Consider the following 20,956-nt stretch of genomic DNA (forward strand, 5'->3'; position numbering starts at 1 on the left):
ATTAAAAATGACAACAGCCAATACAATAGCCATCCAGTGTGAATGAATCAAAATTATACTTACGTTGTCAGATCAGCAAAATATATATTTTTTGTGGTGTGCTACAGAATTTTAGTAATCAGTATGCCATGAGATGAAAAAGGCTGAAAATTGCTGATCTATACCAATCAATGAACACCCTTCATTGCATGCGTGTAGTAAGCATGTGGGGACCTATAGTTCCAAATAATGAAATTTTCTGAAATTTGGGGGTTTTTTTATATAAATAAACAATTTATTTTAAAAGTTATATTTAGAAAACAACCAGGAAGTATCCAGGTTAGAAATCATACCACAAATAGTTCCTTTGGAAACTAAGTGGAATCCCCTGTAGTTATTTTATAAAGCTGGGAATCGTAGAACTGGAATTTTCACTTCCTTGGACAAAATCAATAGGCCTTAAAAGACAGTAGCTAATACAAATCCACAACCAATTCATTAAATTTAAACAACTTTCATAAGGAATGTTGAGAGTTATCTACCTTCTAATGTCCATATGCAAGATGAAAATATAAACATAGATGCATATTGAAAATGCTCACCCTGGGAAGTTTTTCAGTCAAGCAGGTTGCAACTCTATATCCAATTGGAGTAACTTTTCCTGCCTAAAGAGGGGAAAAAACATAGTTAATTGTCGTGGGTAGGGGGGATGAAGGATAGGGGGATGTGGGGAACATTTTGAAGAATGAAATTTATTTCAAATTTGGTCTATGCTTCTAATGCTACACAGGTTACTTTCAGCTACTTAACATAATTAAGGAAAAAGTAAGAACAAATTGCAATCTAAAGCAATCTTGGAGAAGGTCCATAGATACATGAAAAAATGCTCAGCATCATTGGCCATCAGAGAGATGCAAATAAAAACCACAATGAGATACCACTTTACACCAGTCAGAATGGCCATCATCAACAAATCAACAGACAACAAATGCTGGCGAGGATGTGGAGAAACGGGAACCCTACTGCACTGTTGGTGGAAATGCAGACTAGTGCAGCCACTATGGAAAACAGTATGGAATTACCTCAAAAAACTAAAAATGGAACTGCCTTTTAAACCAGCGATTCCACTGCTAGGATTATACCCGAAAAATCCTAAAACCCTAATTCAAAAAAACTTATGCACCCCTATGTTCATAGCAACCCTGTTTACAATAGCTAAGTACTGGAAACAGCCTAAGTGCCCATCTGTAGATGAGTGGATCAAAAAACTGTGGTATATTTATACAATGGAATACTATGTAGCAGAAAGAAAGAAGGAACTCCTGCCATTTGCAACAACATGGATGGAACTAGAGAGAATTATGCTTAGTGAAATAAGCCAGGCAAAGAAAGAAAAATACCATGTGATATCACCTAATACAGGAAACTAAAGAACAACACAAACAAACGAACTAAATAGGGCAAAAAGTAGAATAGTAGTTAATAGGGGGGGAGGGGAGAGAAGGGGGATAAGTAAGGGAAGGGTTTAGTCAAGGAACGTGTATAAATGACTCATGGACATGGACAACGGGGAGGGATATGATTGCGGGAGAAGGGGTGGGTTGGGTGGGGGGGAGCAATGGAGGAAAAATGGGACAACTGTAATTGAAAAACCAAAACTAAAAGGAAAAAAAAAATAAAGCAATCTTGATGTATAATGTAAACATTAAATGCCAGGTATAGATAAATAAGCTATGTTTTTACAGTGCTATCATTGCAGTCCAATTACAGGAGCACTGTGAAAAGCTGAGGGAGTCAACTTTCAGAAATAACCTTGACAGAGTTCCTATCAGAGTACAATGGGAGCATGGCTTCATTCACGCTAAACTCAAGATAAAACATTATGTAATTCTGAGTGTGTGTAGGTGTGTTTGTGGGTGGATGTATTTCCACCAATACCCTAACTTCTGGCATATGAAAACATGTCACTCATGGCCCAGTGAATGTCCCTTGTTCATTTAATTCTAACTTGGATCTTATCTGTCCTTCTTTGCCCAAGGCAAAGATTATAACTGTTTATTCCCAGAAATGCACCTCTTATCTATTTTCCCTTTATCATTGCAAGGCAGCTAGTAGTTATGTCTTCAGTCTCAGCTGGTTGCTCTTTAGGTCTGGTGCAGAGGTCTTGTCCTGGGAATTTTTCCTTTGCATTCTTCAGAGCTAGATTGGCATTGCTCCCATTCCTCGTTTTGGGTTTACTCCCCCATTTCACTGAAGAAAATTCTTTAGTCGCTTCCGAAGAAAGTGCATAGAAAGTCAATTTTTTTTATTCCTTACATCCTTGAAAATATCTTCATTCTACTCTTACACATGGTTAATAGTTTGGATAGGTATAGAATATAAGGTAACAAATAATTTTCTTTCTGAATTTTGAAAGCATTATGCTTTAAAAGATGGTCTTGCTGTTGAGAAGTCTGATGCAATTCTGAATTTTGTTCCATTGTATGACTTTTTTTCCTCCTCTCTGAAAGTATTTAGAATCATCTCAGTATCCTCAGTTATTAGAAATTTCACATTAATGTTTTGTAGTACGGTTCTTGCTTTCTCCTTAATTTAGTTTGAGCCTCAATTGCAATTTTGATTTGTATCCTTCAATTCAAGGAAATTTTGCTGCATCTCTTTGATAATTTTATCCACCTTATTCTATTTTTCTTTTGAAACTAGTATTAATCAAATCGTTATTTTTTTTTAAGGATTTTAAGTGATAGTGGCAATAATGAGGACCTCAAATGTTGGAAGAGTTTAGTTTCAGTTAACAGCTAATAAGCTTAGTAATCAATGCATGTAAAAAGCTGTTGTTTCAGGAACTGGAGGTATGACCCACCTTGACTCCAGGAGACCACAAGCAGTTCCACCTTTGTGCCTCACGACTGCAAGCAATCAAGGTGGTACCTGAGCCATTGTGCTCCAGGGTGAGATGACAACCAATGCCCACGACACAGGTGAAAGAATGCTGCAGCTTTTAACCAATTAACTTTTTCCCTGAATTCCAAACCCCTCTTTCCTATATTTTTCTTCTCCTTATATAAAAGGATCTCCTTATAATGGAATTTAAGACAGTCTGTTAGGGTACAAATCCTCTGTCTTCTCAGATCACCGACCATCTGAATAAGGCACCCATAAAGATTCAATCCCTGTCTCTGCTTATTGGGTCTGGTAGATGACAGGCAGCATGAACACCAGCTTTTCCAATTTCAGCAACAATTGTTACAGTGAAAAGAGATAGTACAACCCTGAAGAAGCAGAGAGCAAACAGGCTATCTAGTAGCAGCTATGTGGACTCAGGAACGGAAGTTACAGAGGCAAAAAGGAGACCCCTCTGACGCTGCTCACTGCTTCCCTGGTTGCAAGTCTTGTGGGGACCCTTAGTGTTCAGAAGACAATGAGGCAAAGATTATGTGCCAGAGGGAAGGGCACAGGCACGCTTCAACAAGGGGGCCACTGTTTCCTAATATTTCTTCTTTTTCTTTTTTTCTTAATATCTGGGAAATATCTTTGATATCATTCTCCAACGCCCTTTTGAATTTTTATTTAGATGATCATGTTTAAGTTCTAAATAGTTCTTTCTTCTCTGGTTGTTCTTTTAAAAGTTCCAATCTTGTTTTATGGATGCAACATCTTTATCTCTCAGGTAATCTTTCATGTTTGTTTACATTTTTCTCTGTTCCCTCTGTATTTGTGTAAATATTTTCTGTTACTTTGTTTTGACCTCTCTGTTTCAAGCTGGAGTCTGATCCTCATATTGAAAAGTTAGGCACTACAAAGATGATGAGTAGCTCTGAGTCTGTTGTAGGGCTTGTTGACTCTTGGGCTTTCCTATAAGGTGATCAGATGAGGCAGCCTTTATTTTGGTAGCGCCCCTAATACCATTTTTTTTCCTTTTAGACTACTCAGAATTTCCAGAGAATAATAATAATGGCAATAATAATAGACAATTGTAAAGCACCTAGCATGTGCTGGACACTGTTCTAAGTGTTTTATGTGCATTAGTTCATTTAATATTCATGAGTTCCACAAAGTGGGTACTGTTATCATCACCATCTCCATTGTGAGCAAATCGAGGCACTGAGGGGTTGAGTAACAGGGTTGCACTGCTCACACATTGGCAGATACCTGAATCCTAGCAGGCTGGCTTCCAAATCTCTACTCTTAAGCACTATGCTCTACTGCTTCTCTGTATACTATCTACTGGTGAGAGTGTTACCAGACAGGGGCCTGGCCTTGAGTGGGTCATTAGGAATTGCCACCTAGTTTTGCTGCTTTGCTGGGCCTGGAGCTGAAATCCAGCTGAGACCTACATGTTATCTCTAGGAAGATGACCTTCTGTATCAGGCTGCAAATTGCTTGGCCGATTTGTTCAGCTATCTGTCTCTCTCCCCCTGTTCCACTTGTCTTGGCTTATTGGCCTGTCTCATTCTCCCTGAGTGGGTCTGCCTAGGGCTGGCCTATAATGTGTGGGTGCTTGACTTCATGTAGGAAAGATTTCACAAGAGTACAGGTACCTTTGAGGGGATGTTTATTAAAGCTAGGGACAGTGAAACAAGGAAGGGCTCAGCATAGAAGAAGCAACAGGAGAGCCCAGGCTGGGCTGCCTTAGCTCACTGGGAAGACAGAGAAAAGGGGACGTTGGAGACATGTTCAAGAATGAGCTGCTATGCCGAGTTTCCTGGTGCAAGCCTCATGGGGTCCCTTTAGGACATGCGTGCTCATCGGGGGAAAAGGGGAAACAGAAAGGCACAGGAGTGCTTCTGGGAAGGAGAGCAAACCGAAACCTCCGTTCTGAGGGTTTTTTGAAGGCTGGGAGTCTAGGAGAGGTATTACGGAGGATCTCAATAGAATATTCATCAGCTTTATGCTGATATGCCAAAAAGAGATTTCTTCCCTTAACTTCATCTGTCCTTGGGTGTGGTTGGCAAATGGCACTAATTGGATTTCTGCTATTTATCTCCCAGAGTAGAGTGATTTAAGCTATTTACCCCCTGGTTGGGGAGAAGTACAAACCATTTACTACTCTTAAGTATCCTTTGGTTTAGAGAAGATATGATTTACTAGATAGCTGCAAACTGCTTGGCTTCTAGATTTACTAGATGACTACAAACTGCTTGTTTAATGATCTGTCTCAGTTTCCCTATTCTCCTTGTCCTGACTTACTAGCCTGTCTCAAGGGGGCTGGCTTTACTCGTGGCTGGTGGCCCTTGAGGGATCCTTGGGAGAGGAAGCTAGGGAAACTACAGTACAGAAAGGACACTTTAACCCTTAAGGCCCCATTATCAGACTGGAGCTGATCCCAGTATTATCTCAGTCTTGGTGTCTTTGTGTCTTAAAACCACTTTGAGAAAATAAATCTACAATTTTGGTGGAAGGAAGTGGTTGCTGGTGCAGATAAGTAGGGAGTCAAGGTAGCATAGGGTGGAAAAGGTACTGGGAGCCCAACTACACTGAATATGGACTTTCAATCCTTTGCTTTTCAGATCCAAGCTTTACTATACCTTCTTTCAAAGGCTAAGCTTATCAGGGATTATTCCAGGTAAATTGGACCACTTCTGGTTGAAATTACTACCTGTTTCCCCTCAAACTTCATTTTTTTCCTGGTCTACAAAACCAGTTGCCATGTTGCAATGGGGTGCAGAGTTCGGGTCCCCTTGTTAGAAACAAGGTCATAGTGACTCCCAAACCAGTAGCAAAGTCATTGGTAACAAAAGGCAAATGTAATTGAAGGGTCTTAAGGGCAAATGTAATTAAAGGATCTCTGAGAAGGGAGTGGATAACATTAGCATATTCACAAATCACAATAGGGGCATTTAGATGAACGCGTTAGATTGTACCTCCGGAGTATCCAGTCATGGAGAAACGGGGAAGGAGGAGAGGGGAGGGGAAACTAGTTGCGTTAGGGTGGGGAAGCTAAGACTATAAAACCAGGTTCCTTTGTCTACTTGGGGCGCACATTCTCCTGGCTGTGAGGGTGCGCCCGGCTCTGCAGACTCGTGAATAAAGGCCTCGCTTTACTGCTCAAGTCCTGTGTCCCGGTTTTTATTGTGAGCGTTTCTCACACCCTGAAAGTAGCAGAGCATATCCCCTATAACCCTTAACTGGGGGAAGGGAAAGTGGATGATACTGGTTTAAGATACTTTGCATAACAATGGCAAGTTAATAACAGTGCCTTTCCTGAAGGGGAGAGGACTGCTGCCCAGGGTGAAAGGTGTAGGTGACATAGCCAAGGGAGGCAGATGCCCACCCCAGATGCCCCTGTGTCATGGGAACTCTTGCCCTCTCTAAAGATGGCAGCTGAAAAAAGGTAAAAGATATGAGGGAACTGGCAAAAATAGCAGACACTAACACACCATTGGAGGGGCTGGATATGAAGTCACACAGAATGCTTTGGGCTGAGCATTTAAATGAGGGTGAGTTGAAATGGTATAGGAGAGAGTTCACCACGAGGTCTGGGGCATAAGAGAAGGGTCCGCCACAAGGTCTGGTGCGTAAAAGAGAGTCCACCAGGAAGAAAAGAGGTCCAGAGTGAGTGAGAGAGACACAGGAGCATTCCACGATGTCTGGAATAAGAAAGAGGAGGTTTGCTGGAAAGCTTGCCTGGAGAAGACTGCGGCAGAACTGTTGGAACCGCAGGGACCTGCCTAACCATGCATGGATTCATGGGAGATGCTTGGAGCTGAACTGTAACAAGGAATGCTGAGTGCAGACTTCTGCTTCTATGAAGGACGTATGGAGAAGCCACTCTTGGGACATGTGCCTCCCTGGACTCCACCATGATCCAGTGTAATATGCCACATGTTTTCTTGAACCACTACATGGAGGGCGAGAACGGCATACCCCAGATCCTGAAGGAGAGAGTTGATGAGAGAGGATGGCAACTCTGAAATCCATAAATGCACATCCCAGAAAGGTTGGAGATCTGTTTGTGCAGCTGGCTTAAAAACAGATAAGGATATGGGGAATTTCTGGGCATGGTTTTGACTTGGAGCCTTTCGGGGAGCAAAAGAAGTAAGTGCTGGGTCTTGTGGGAGAGGAAGCCTCTGAGCAGGAGTGCTCTCAGCCCCCCAAGTTTGGAACTTTGTTAATAAAAACCTGTTTCCTTCAACACTAATTGTTGGGTCATGTGTCAGGGTGCCACATGGCAGAGTCCCAGTTTGCTGAGTCACAATATCTCCATCTTCCTATTTTCTAACATTTATTGAAATTTAACTGTTGTCACCTCTTCTATATTCTTTTCCCTTGTGGCTTATTATCTTTAAAAAACAAAAACAAAAACAATACAAACAAAAAAACTATTAAAGGACCTGAACAGTGTGGCTTAGTTGGTTGGGCATCATCTCACAAAACGAAAGGTCACTGGTTCGATTCCAGGTCAGGGCACATGCCTGGGTTGTGGGCTCAGTCTCCGGTCAAGGTGTTTATGGAAGCCAGCCAATTGACAGTTCTCTCTCACATCAATGTTTCTCTCCCTCTTTTTTTCCCTCCTTTCCCCTCTTTCTAAAAATAAATGTCTTTATTTTTTTTAAAACAACACTATTAAAGACCTCAGAAATCAGGAAATATGTATTGATATAATACTAGTATCCAATGTGATGACCCTATTCAAATATCACCAGTTGCTCCAATACAGTCCTTTATAACTAAAAGAGCAAATCCAAGATCATAGTGTGATTGTTTGGTTCCCCTGAGAAGCAGACACCAAAGATAAGATATGTAAGAGATTTATTAAGGAAAAGATGTGTAAAAGATCAAGGAAGAAGGGTAGGCAGGAAGAGCTTTCAGACCATGACACCTATGAAAGGAGAGAGGGGAAGAAGTTTTAAGAAGGAAGAACCCCAGACTACAGCACAGTTCTGAGAAAATGTTGGCCCGGCCAATGAATGGTCTCTGAGTATGAGTTTCCCATTAAAGGAATCCCACATTGGGTAAAAAGGCTCCAGTTCCGGTATCCCTGCCATGCTTAGCCACTGGAGCGTGGCCTGGTAAATGCTGGTCAGCAGGTGGACGTGAAATCAGGTACACTCCCCACAACATGTCTCTTAAATAGGGAGATGAGACAGATATCTCCATAGCCACCACCCATGCAGAGCATTTAATTGTCATATCTCTTGTCTCTTCCAGTCAGGAACAGTTCTTAATATTTCTTTGTCTTTCATGACCTTGTCATATTTTGAATGTAGGCCAGTTTTATAAAATGTCCCTCGGTTTGATTAGTGTTTTCTTATTAAAGTTACACATTTTTGTCAGGGATATCACAAAAACAGTGCTGTGTTCTTCCATCAGTGAGCACACACTGTCCAATCTGTCCTATTACTACAATCCTATTACTACAAGTGTTAACTTTGACCTCTAAATAAAGGTAAGGTCTGCTAGCTTTCTCCACCATAAAATTATTTTTCCTTTGTAATTAACAATTATTCTCTGTAAATATCCAGTTTCTCACTAAACTTTTACTTACCATTGAGGATTCTTGTCTTAATCATTAGTACTAGGTAGCTGCCAAATAGTGACTTTCTAATTCTACCATTCCATCTACATTATTACTTGACACTTTACTGCAAGAAAGCTTTCTTTTCTTGCTATTTATTCAGTCATTCTTGTATTTACATCAGTATGGGCTCATGGATTTCTATTTTATTAAATAGTAATTTTAGTCAATGCTGAAAGTATAACAGTTCAGACCATCAGAAGCCTCTTCAAGCTCGTCCCTGTGTCTCTTTGACATATCTGTATTATTCTTTAAAAATTTCCTTTTTTGGCTCTCAAAGGTGTTCCAAGTTCAAATACGAACTTCACTAGCCCTAGAGTTAGCCATTGCCCCAAAGAATCCTGATTCCTTTTAATAGAAAATGATATTTAGAAATCAAGATCTGTGTTTTGATGTGCTCATTGTTACTAGATCAACATTGTTTCTAGGTCCTCTTAGAAGACAGAGTTAGCAAATGTATGTATGTATACAGGCATCTATATCAATCTTATGTTTTGTTCAGTTAAATGTGTGTAGATACGTAGATATGGATTTTGACATGGACACAGACATAGAGATAGACAGAGACAGAAACAGAGACACAGATATAGACATAGCATGAGTTTCTACCAATATCTCCAATTACTATCCAACACAGAATTACTTCTATCCTTCTCATATTTGTAGTTTTTGTCCCCTATCATTGAAAAACCTGGTTCCTATTGTCCTCAATATATTTGCTTATCTGCTCAGGCCTCTGTATGTAACCAAATTCCCACTGCACTGACCACCTCCTTGTTCAGCCATATCCTTGCTCAGTTCCTAACCACACCTAGTGCCACCTCACACAGCCACCTCCTCATCAGCCCCCAATGTTACAGCTTCCGGTAACCTATTTTACTTCTCACATGATTCGTTTCCAAGATTTAAGTCAACTTAGGAAGGTTGATACAAGACCATTTCTAGCTGCTGAAGCCCCACCAACCTGTAATCATTATGTCCCTTTCTACTCTCCAAACTCTGTGTGGGCTAACATTATGGTCCTATCCTCACATTGGGCTTTGGCCAAGATCACTGTGTTTTACCCATAGTTATCCCTAATTCTGAATATCTTGGAGAAAATATGGGATGTGATAGCATCATTTCTTTCTGCCCAGAAGGTCCTGAACCCATTATGCAAATGAAACCACCCACTTCTCAGGATTTTGCAGATTGGCTCTGCAAATTCAGATGAAGTAAAATTTTGCACCTTTTTTTTTTTTCAGTACCAGGGCTTGCATAACTAGCAAGTTCTCACAAGAATTATAAATAAGTGACTCCTTTGCTTCCACCCATTCCCCAAATAGCTATCGGGTTCCTTTAGTGTATAACAGGGGAAAAAAATAAGGCTTCCCTTTGCATGACTTCTACCATACTATAAAATTATTGGTTTATTGGTCTCAACTCTCTAGACTCTAAGTTCCTTGAAAGCAGACACCATGTCACTTTTTATCTTTGTAGCCACAGTGCCTAATATAATCTCTAGTTGTTGTAGACATTATAATTTGTTAACCTTTCTTTGAACCTTTTCTTCCTTCTTCCTCTTTGTACTTCAAGGCTCAATATCATTTACCAATGTTCTTTGTAAGGGTCAGTTGTTTTTTCTGAATAACCCAGGGTTTCTGCCAGAGTCAGTACATTCATGGAGATCAACAGTCTCAAGATTTCTTAAAGAAATGATCATTATAGAGATTTTGATGTCCACCAAGGGTGCTTTCCAAGAACCAAGGGCCCTGTCATGGGCTACCAGGTTCATAAAGAACATCTTTTACCAGAATCTTTTTAGTCCTTGAAGGATACTCCGGAAATCTCCCCTCAGGCCACTATTTATTGTAAACTTTTCCTGAATACAGATCCTTATTGCTCTACCAATGACTGTTTTACTAGAAGGACAAGAAGGACTAATGGGATCTCATAAATCCACCACAGCAGATCTTCCTTTGCAGCTCAACACCAATTTGGGGCAGCAACTTCAAACCATAGGATGAGTGTCCTTACAGTGAGATGTAGCTGCTTCTCTTCTCCCATCATTGGAAAGGCCTCTCATTGGGATGAGTTCCCCAATTCCATGAATGCACCCTGATGCAAAGCAGTTGTCCTCAGGGATGGATTTTAGCAGGTTCTTCACAATGGGAATTTCCATCTGAACTCTCCTCACAGTCATGCTTGAAATTGGGCTTTGACTTCATCCAAATACACTCCCTCCTTTAAGACTGGATGAACTCAGGGGCATCAAATACTTTATCATCTCATCCCTTGGTTAGAATATTGGAGGCCCTCCTGCCCTTCCCCTTTGTTAGGGAAAAAGAAGCAGGCCAGTGACTCTCAAACCAGTAGGAGATAATTAACAGATGAACCATGGAAAAGGGGCAAGGAAATGACATTCCAAAGCTCCTCACACATATCTCTGGAATCACAAGAAGGAAAATTGTTGTCACCAAACACAAGAGAAATGGGAATATGTAGCTAGATAACTTTGCAAATAAGTTGGAGATAGACCTGTAACTAGATTATCCTTACTAAATCACACCCTGAGTTAAGTAGTTAATTGTGTTAGATTGTGAACCCAGATTAACCAGTAATGGAGAAATGGGGGAGAAAGAGAGGGGAGGGGGAGATAATTTGTTAGGGAGGGGGAGCTAATCTCATTAGTATAAAACCAGTTTTCTTTGTCTACTTTGTGTACACATTCTCCTGGCTGGTGGTGCGCCTGACTCTGCAGACTCGTGAATAAACACCTTGCTTTGCTGCTCAAGTCCTGTGTCTCGGATTTTATCGTGAGTGTTTCTCACATCTTTCAGCTGTGAGTTCTATGAAGCCTACAAGGTAATATATATAACATATACATTGTTTTAAGCATAAGTAAAATTGAAAAGACGGAAGGCTTCCCAATTCTCTTTATACACTAGCATTACCCTAATACCAAACTCAGAGAGAAATAGGACATAAAGGAAAACCATGGTCCAATCTTACATAGGATCATAATGTAAAATTTCTACTAAAATACTGGCAAGTCAAATCCAGAAATATATAATAATAATATATCCCAACCAAGTAGGGCTTAACCTAGAAATATGAAAAAGGTTCACTATTAGAAAATCAATCATTTCAATTTGGAAAAGATGTATTTCAACACATGAAAGAATTTGCCTTAGCTCAAGGTCCTTTACTGATTTGTAAGCATTCTTATCAAACTGGGAGTGGATATAGGTGTCCTCAACTTGATATATCAGAAACCTTCAGCAAAAATAATATTCAACAGTGAAGCATTAGTGTTACAGAAACAAGGGTGTCCAAAAACAAACCCCAGAGTTTGTGGCTGGGGGACGGGGAAAAGGAAGCAGCTTTTAAGATGCCTTTGCATGCCTGGGGCTAGTTGCTAGTGTCTTTGTTATGCAAAATGGCTTTGATACTTCCAAGGCCCAAGAAGATGGGAGGAGTCTTGAACTGTGGGATGGTGTGGAAGGAGCATACAGAGCCTGCATAAGGTTCTGTGAATGGTCAGAACTGGTTGCAACACCCACTGCATCAGAGGACGCAGTCAGGGATATATAAGGAGCTGCGGACATTTTAGCTGGGACTTGCTCACTCGGACTCTCTCTCACTAGGACTCGCTCTCTGGTCTCGCGCTCTCTCTGGCTCTGGCTCTCAGTCTTGCGCTCTCTTGGGTTCTCTCACAGCTATGTTTCTCTCTCTCTCTCTCTCTCTCTTTCTCGCGTGTGCGCGCCTCCTCCACGTGGCTTGGTGAAGGGGCCTTCTCCATGCAGATTAAAGAAGCTGAGTTCTCCATGCGGTTTTGAGAGGGCTCTCCAGGCCTCTTTAAGAGGCTCTCGCCACACAGGTTTGAGAAGAAGAAGAGATCCACGAGGTTTGCAGGAAGAAGGCAGTTTACAAGGAGGCTGAGAATCCACGCTGTTCTGCATGGAGAACTAGAGGGCACCACGGTGCAGAAAGAACCTCCCCAATCAGATTTGAGTGATTGGCAGCTACTGGCAAAGCTGAACTGTGCCTAGGAAGTAGGGAAACGGTGTTTCTGACTTTTCTAAGGCTGGCCTGGTTTGGTAGGGGGAGGCAGAACTACATGTTTGTGGGTATTTTAAAGAACATAAGACTCAACAGCAGAAATCCTCAAATAATCTAAATCTATTTAACTGTTAAATAAACAGTTCTTTTCCTTTTCACTAAACTCTAGTACTGAGAGTTGTAATTCTGGCGGCGGGCAATCGGGCCCCTAACTAAAGGGCCTGGTTCTCGTTCAATCGGAGCAGCCCAGAGGTTCTGTTACATTAGAACCTGACTTTCAATATCATATTATTGATCATAGGCAATGCAATGATATAGAAAATAAAAATAAGGTATATACACTAAAGAGGGAAAGACCAAGGTGTCAATACGGTCATTTACCTAGAAAATCCAAGAGAAATAATGATAAGCAATTAAGACTTTTGACAAAAAAATGGGGATTCTATGAAAAGTAACCTAACAGGATGGTTATAATGGGTAGCCATGTCCCAGGCCTATAACTTCTTTTAAACCAGCCCTGTTGATTGTTCTAGTGTATCTAGGTTAACACACCTTTGAAATACATACCAGAAGAAATGCCCCTCTTCCAAGGGTATGGTAATCCTCAAGAGAGCACAGTTTTAACAATCCTGTAATCCCATCCCCACCTCCATATAATTCCGCCTCAATTTCAAATGCATAAAAGAAGCCACAAAACTGTTATTGTCAGGAGCACATGATGTCAGTTTGGCTCAAACTAGATTTGGACATTTCTTACATGGACAAGACTAATAAGAGTTCAACAAGATGACCAGATACAACAATAAAAAAAAAATTAAAGCAAACAACTGAAACAATTTTCAATCTCATTATAAATCAAATAAATATGAATTAAAACAATACCTAATAAATCATTATCAATTTTTAAAATGTAGTGGTACAATCTTTTAGGAAGGAATTTGGCAAAAAACTATAAAAAAGTCCATCTTTTGGCTTGTGCTGAAGCTCTGTCCTAAGGAAATATTTCAAGACATATAAAAAGAAATTTGCATAAAGATGTTCATAGAATCTGAATTCTCCCTCCATTATGCCATTCTAATAATCTTGCTAATTTCCTTACTGTCCAAAGTTAATTCATCTTTATCTTATTTACCCTACTAGAGATGTTTTAACACTGCTAGTCACTTTTTTCTTAACTCCCTTCCTTGTGCTATCACATTTAAAAGGCGACAGTGAGAGGTAGGAGGAAGCAGAGGTTTTAGAATCACCCCTGTTGGAAACCGGAAGCTTATCTGCTTGGGTGTGTCAGGCCTGAAGCCATAGACTGCAGAACCAATCCAGAAAGGAGAAGCAGATGTGGTCAAATGAGAAGAGAGTGGTTGGAGAAATCCAGTAAGAGGACCAGAAAACAAAGTGGGTCAAAGACAAAAGAACACCCTAAGTCCCAAGAGGAACAAAGAAGTCTATGGACACAGACAAAATTGTGTAGAATCCCTGTGACTATTCAGCTAAATTATACTCTCAAATCTCAGTGTGTAGAATCTTTTATTCTCAGAATATCTTAAGTATGCTTCCTTTATACTCCTCAATACCACTCTCTCTGACTCACCTTTTCTGACCTTTCCCTAACTTAATCATCCAGCCTTCCTTCCATTTATCAAATAAATATTTATTGGATGAGCACTATATGCCAGGCATTGTGATATGCCATGAAGCTACATAAAAATAAGACAAAATCCTTTTCTGAAGGAGCTCACCTAAATTGACATTTCCTTCTCTGACCACCTCATTGATGTGTTAACCAAGATTCTTGCCTCAACCTTCTTCTCTCATCCCCACCCATGGCTTCCATCCCTTACATTACCAACTATCTCCTTGGCTTCTTCATCTGGTCCTATAGATATTTCAAACTCAGGATGCCCAACGCCAGATAACCACCTGTCACCAAAATGGAAGAGATCATCATCAGCCTGGAAACTTTTAAGACATCTGTCAACTTCTCTTTTTCACCACATAGATCCACAACTGCATTGCAGTTGATAACAATATGATCTCCCAAAAAGCTGTCAAAACCGCACACTCCTCTCTATTCTTTCCAACTCTATATTAATTTTGGGAAGACATTGCTTTGCAATAGCCTTCTAATTTTTTTTCTGTCACTCAAAATCTCCCCCTTCCATCCAATCCATCATTACTACAATAGCAGAACTATCTTTCTAAAAGGAAATTTTATTTATTTCTTTTTTTAATTCTTTCTTTTCTTATTAAGATCAACCATTGTTTCTGTATCCTTATGATTCCCCTGCATTTTAGACCTTTAGATTTCCTCCACCTATTTCTTCATCTTCAGGTCTTAACACGATGCTGGCTAAACAGAATTGCTTATCTCTCCCAAACACAAGAAGCTTGGGTCATGCTCTACATCTTTCTTTGCCCAAGATGCTCTAACCCTTTTTTCTGTTTGACAAATACTGACACCTTTCATAATTAACTCAAACAGTGCTTGCTCTGTGAAGCCTTTCCCATGTCCTTCAAACAGCACTGTCTGATCTTTCTACCATGTTCTGTGCTTAGAAGTGTACTTCTATTAAGGAAGAATCATATTTGTTTTCTATTCATTTTGAAATTTCTATTTGTTTAGTTAGCTGCCTCCGAATATTGGAGAGATTGCCTAACCCTAGAGGGTAGGGATCTTGTGCTTTTCAGTTTATACCGCCCTGCACCCAGCATAGTTACCACAAGTCTTGGCTGAAATAAGGAATAACTTAGAGAATAAATGATGAATGGAAAGAGAAACATGACTATTAGGATACAACATGTATCTCAGCGAGAGGACTGAGAAGTGCAGACTGAGGAATGAAATAAAGGTCACAGGAAGAAAGCAAAAGGAATCACTAGTGTGCACAGAAAACAAAGCTGACATGTAGGAAGGCAGAGAATCAGAGGAGATTGGACAAAGTAACAACTGGAAAGAGTCCAGTGGGACAAGGAATATCAGAATCCCAATAAAATCTTTGTAATTTGACTCCACAAACCCAAACGAGTCTCATCAACTTATTATGTCTATAAAGATATGGCTATACATAGTTCCCAGAGAAAATGCTAAACAAACAACAAAAAAACTTACAGTTGGCCAGCAAGGCATTCGATCAAAAAATTTCCCAGAGTAGATGGGTCTGATGCAATCTGGAGGTTCCACTCCTGGTTCCGTGTTTTCAGCCTCCTCCCTCTCTTCAGGTTGCTGGGCAAACTGGCACTCAGGAGGCTCTATCACCAAGCCCACTGGAGGCTCTGTATTCATTTCCCCTGGCTCCTCTAGTTGGGGCAGCCCAAAGTCCACCTCCACAGATGGCTTCATCTCTGCACTGCGCTTCATCATCTCACAGGTTGACTCTTTCTCCAGTTCCTGGGTAGGTTGCATACCCCAAACTCGCTGCTTCTCCCCTGAAGCCCCTAACTCTTCAGGGGCACCAGCCACAGGACCTCTCCTGATCCCTAGAGCCTGTGGACTTGCACACGCCATGCCCAAGGGAGGCCGCATTATCCTTCCGGAACACCCTGCCAGAAGACACACATTTTCTAAACCCACTCCTTTTGGCAACATACCCAGAGAAGATTTTGTTTCCTGTGAGGCTGAGACCCTGTTGACTCCTAAATTACTCTTCTCCATGAGGGTCCTAGAAATATTCTGTCTCTTTAATCTCGTTTCAAACCCTTTGTTCAATGGAGATTTTGTTTCTGATGACGCCAACCTCTCATATTTATTACTAACCAAAGGGCTCTCCCTCCATGGGGTATCTTCTTTCCCTAATCCCACTCTGAGCCCCAACTCCGTGGGAGATTTTGTTCCCATGAAGACTCTCCTCTCTCCTAGATCGTCCTTTCCTTCGTGGGTTAATCCGACCTTCACACTTAGGGGAGATTTCCACTCAGACAGCCTCATGCCTCCAACGGCACTCATTTCTAAGGGCAAACCTGTTCTTGGCTTGAAGGAAGTTCCCAGTTCCTTCGGGGGCCCCAATCCTTTGGGAGACCCCACTCTTAGAAAGAGCACATCTTCACTCCCCACTGCTTCCTGCCTACCACTTAACACCCAGCGAGTTCACCGAGCGAAAGGAGCTGCAGGTCTGTTTACCCCGTTACCTGGGAAACAGGGGCGTGGCTTAGCGAGCAATTCTTTCTCCGGTGGATCCCGTTCTTTTCTCTCTCCCTCTTTCTCTGCCTTCTTTCCTCTCTTATTTCCCCTCCTACCCTTCCTCTTCATCACTAGATTTGGAAGGCAAGAAAACTTAAAGGATGTGGTCTTGGACACTAGATGCAATGCTCACTAACTTCTCTTTGGTTTCCCAAGTAACACAGTCCCTTCAGGATGGGATCAGCCATTGGCTTCCTCCTCGTCGCTGGCCTATTCATTTTACTGGTGATTAGGGAATAAATAACACTGTTTCCAAGGGTGATCACTAATTTCAGGTCCATGCACATTTCACCTAGTTCTTTTAGCGCTAAAGAATTACTTTATTATATCTAACTTATATGGGTCATCTGTGGTATAGAAATATCTTGAAGTCATTGAGAACACTTATATGTTAATAACTGGGCTTTAAATGGTATTTAAAATAAATACATTGAAGTTTGAGATGTGTTACACAATATGCATATTGAATTTTTTTAATATTGTGGCAAACTCAAACTTTGTTTTCAAGTATGGGATTTTCTTTAAATTGGGTTTACATCCTGTCATGTTTTAATCGCAGTCACAATATTTGGTGAATATTTGTCATGTTCTCCATATATAGGGGACATAGAACATCTTGCTTAGAATTTGAATGGAATTCCTAGGATTCTAGTCTTTAAGAACTCTATGAAAAATGTGTAAAATCAAAACAAAATTGAAAAAGTGACTAGGGGACACTATTTAACATTTGTAAAAACTGTTTACCATAATTTTCTAGATAGTTTATAAATATTCTTCTTCCCCTAAGCATTTTAAATAACTTGATAATGTGTAAATCAAGGTATGTTTGTGTAAGTGTTCATTCAGTTCTTTCGGTTTACAAATATCTCTTGAGTCTCTACTTTGTGTCAGTGCTGGGAATACAGTGGAATATAAGCCAATCCCTATTTATAGAACTTTATTTTGGTGAGGATAGAAAACCATCAAGTAAATCAATAAATAAGATCATCTCACAAACTGATAACTTATGAAGAAAACAGAAAGTTTTGATATGGAGGGAAGCTATTTTATCTTTTATTTATTTACTTATTTATTTTGAGGTAAGCTAATTAGAATTAATAGGCTTAGAAGTCAACTGAAGTCAATTGGGCAACGAGTAGGTGACATTTGAGCTTGCATGATGCCTTGCAAAGACACAAGCTTTAAAAATGATTAGCTCAAGTTTCCACAGCCTTTTTCTCACTGCCTTACCACCGCCCACAATTCTTTGTTATAGTCTGTCTCCAGTTCAAGTTAAAAGTAAATGTTACCACTCATTAGCACCCATGCAAAGATTTATTTTCAAGTACACAGTGGCGGAAATATACCCTGGAAGAGAAGGCAGAGGATACAGGGTGCTGTGGATGATTGAGAGAGGTGCTAGGGATTTGTGAGTGTCAAGAGATCTGAGGGCAAAGGCAGCACTAAGGGCAGTGTTCAAATCTTTATGACTTTATTTAGGGCTCATCCATTTTGTATCTTCCTTAACAAATACTATCAACTAGTAAGGTACTACATGTAACATTAAAATATATATAAGTCCTCCTCAATTATCTGGGGTTAGGAGAGAAAAACAAGTATTGTGTGAGAGGCATTAAGAAGCAAAGCTTTGCCCTGGCCAGTGTGGCTCAGCTGGTTAGAGCATTATCCCATACACGAAAAGATTGGGAGTTCGTTTCCTGGTCAGGGCATATACCTAGGTTGCAAGTTCAATCCCTGGTCAGGGCACGTATGAGAGGCAAGCAACTTACGTTTCTCTCTCACATCAATGTTTCTATCTTTCTCTCTCTCCCTTCCTCTCACTCTAAAATCAATGAACATTGAATTTTAAAAAAGAAAAGCTTTACTGTGGCATTTCAATCTCTCTAAAATTACCACTGGATCTTAGAAGTGCTGGTCACTGGAGCAGTGCTCTCCCGTGCAAAAAAAAAAAAGAAAGACTAAACTATAAAATATTGTAGAATGTACTGAAAGAGGTGAATTAAAAGACAAAATTGGTAGAAAGAAATGAAGAAGCAATACCCTAGAATTATGAAATGGGAGTTCCTAGCAATTTATGTCAGCATTCATGTGTTATTTGTGAGGTCTTCCTAAGTCAAATATTCACCATTTGAAATGTAATTAAGTTCACAAATAGTTTTGTATCTCCCTCTTTTTCCTAAGTTCCAAGAGTCCTTCTTTGTAACGTTCTAAATAAACTTTCACTTATACTTTTCTTAAATTTTTATTGATTTTAGAGAGAGAAAAATAGATCAATCTGTTGTTCCACTTATTTATACATTCATTGGTTGTTTCTTGTAAGTGCCTTGACCCGGGATTGAACCCACAACCTTGGTTCATCAGGACAACACTATCCATCTAAGCTTCCTGACCAGGGTCACTTTCCCATATAACCTGACAAAAAAAAAAAAAAAAAAAAAAAAAAAAAAAAAAGTCCTCTGCAAGGAATTGAAATGATGAATAAATTATGGTCTTGGCCTTTAAAAACTTTAAAATCCTGCCCTGGCTGGTGAGGGTCAGTGGATTGAGCACTGGCCTGAGAACCAAACGGTTGCTGGTTCGATTCCCAATCAAGGTACGTGCCTGGGTTGTGGGCTAGGTCCCCAGTTGGGAGCACACGAGAGGCAACCACACATTGATGTTTCAGTCCCTCTCTTTCTCTCTCCATTTCCCTCTCTCTAAAAATAAATAAATAGAATCTTTAAAAAGAAGAACTTTAAAATCCTAATGGGAATGAAAGCCAGAGGAATGTCTAGGCACTCTTTTTATTTTTTTTTAGATTATTTATTTATTTATTTATTTTATTTTTAGAGAGAGGGGAAAGGAGAGAGAGGGAGAGAAACATCACTGTGTGGTTGCCTCTCACTTATGCCCCCATCTGGGGACCTGACGTTCAACCTAGTAATGACCCCTGACTGGGAATGGAACCAGCGACACTTGGCTCACAGACAGATGCTCAATCCACTGAGCCACAGCAGCCAGGGCTGTCTAGGCACTCTTTAACTGTAAAAGAAAGCAAATATTAGAACCATTAAAGAAGTAAAACAAAGTATCATGAAACTACAAAAACAAAACAAAACGAAACCTAAATCTGGAGAAGTATCCTCAGCTGCTGCCCAGGGAGTTGGCATCCTGGTCAAGGTGAGACTTACAGTGATGGGCAGTAATGGTACTCCAGATGGAGAGAACAAAGTGATCAAAAGATGCCAAGATGAGAACACACATGCAGCATTCTGGGAACACAGAGTAGATTGGTATGATTAGGGCACAAAATAAGAATTTGGGGAGAGGTAGGCTGTACAAACAGAATGAAAGAAGTGGGTTAGGTCTAGAGTTGAAGAATATTTGGCTCTATTTAGCAAGCGATGAGATACCATTGACCATTTTTCAAGTGTGACTGGTTGAAATGTAAAGAATGAGTTGAAAAGGCAAGAGTGTGTGTTAATTCCAGTTTATTTAAACACTATCATGGCCTAGGCATAGGGATTATATCTCATTTGGGGGATTAAAGAGTTTTGGGTGATAGAATGGACAATGGTTCATGAGAAAAAGAAGAGTTGAAAATGATTCTGCCCTTCCCAGTCCAGGTGACTGGGAGACTGTTAATATATTTCCAAGCAGGAGCAGGTTTGTGATGGTATAGGTTTGATTTTGGACATACTGTTGACATGCCAAACGGATGTGACATAACCCATTTCCTGTTTCTTCCTGGGATTGTGTAAGAGGTATTACCATGACTATCATATCATATATGAATAACCCCTTGGGGATAAAGTGCCACAGATGCTATTTACCTATGACACATTACACTCTTCTGGTTAGTAACTGGGGAGTGATCTGAAAGACTGGCTGTTCAAGGGTTCAGAACATCTTCACCGCAGAATGTTGACTGAGCATCCACGGGATATCTTATCCCAAGTACACATCCAAGACAATCAATACTGATGTCCACAAGAGCTATAAATGGTAAAATGCATACAGAAAAGTAGCCATTATCCTGAGTGAAAAATCAATTGAGCAGTCTACCAAATGACAAAACGTTTTGCTTGTTTTGCTTCATATGCCTGGCCAGATCCTGCCTATTGTGTGAGATTTAACCAAAGGAGCCTGTCTTACCAGGTCTGCAGAGGACAGTAATGAATGTTTCGGGTTGTTTTTTCACCTACTAGAATTGTGTTTAAGAACTCAGGTTCTTTGGCCAGCCTGCATGTCAGAATTTCATCACC

At 40.3% G+C, this 20,956-nt stretch overlaps 1 protein-coding gene across 1 annotated transcript in view; it reads right to left on the reverse strand.

Moving 5' to 3' along the window:
• EFHB (EF-hand domain family member B) overlaps nucleotides 1–20,956 on the reverse strand; it is a 58,195-nt gene that overhangs the window by 34,050 nt on the left and 3,189 nt on the right. The window contains exons 5-6 of the mRNA XM_090284947.1: nucleotides 15,645–16,596; nucleotides 582–644 (exon numbers count right to left, since the gene is read on the reverse strand). Coding sequence (XP_090141073.1) covers nucleotides 582–644; nucleotides 15,645–16,596 — 1,015 coding nt within the window. The remainder of the gene's footprint in view (nucleotides 1–581; nucleotides 645–15,644; nucleotides 16,597–20,956) is intronic.

This window comes from Furipterus horrens, unplaced genomic scaffold (genome assembly GCF_987537825.1).
Source record: "Furipterus horrens unplaced genomic scaffold, mFurHor1.1.pri manual_scaffold_7, whole genome shotgun sequence".
NCBI lineage: Eukaryota > Metazoa > Chordata > Mammalia > Chiroptera > Furipteridae > Furipterus > Furipterus horrens.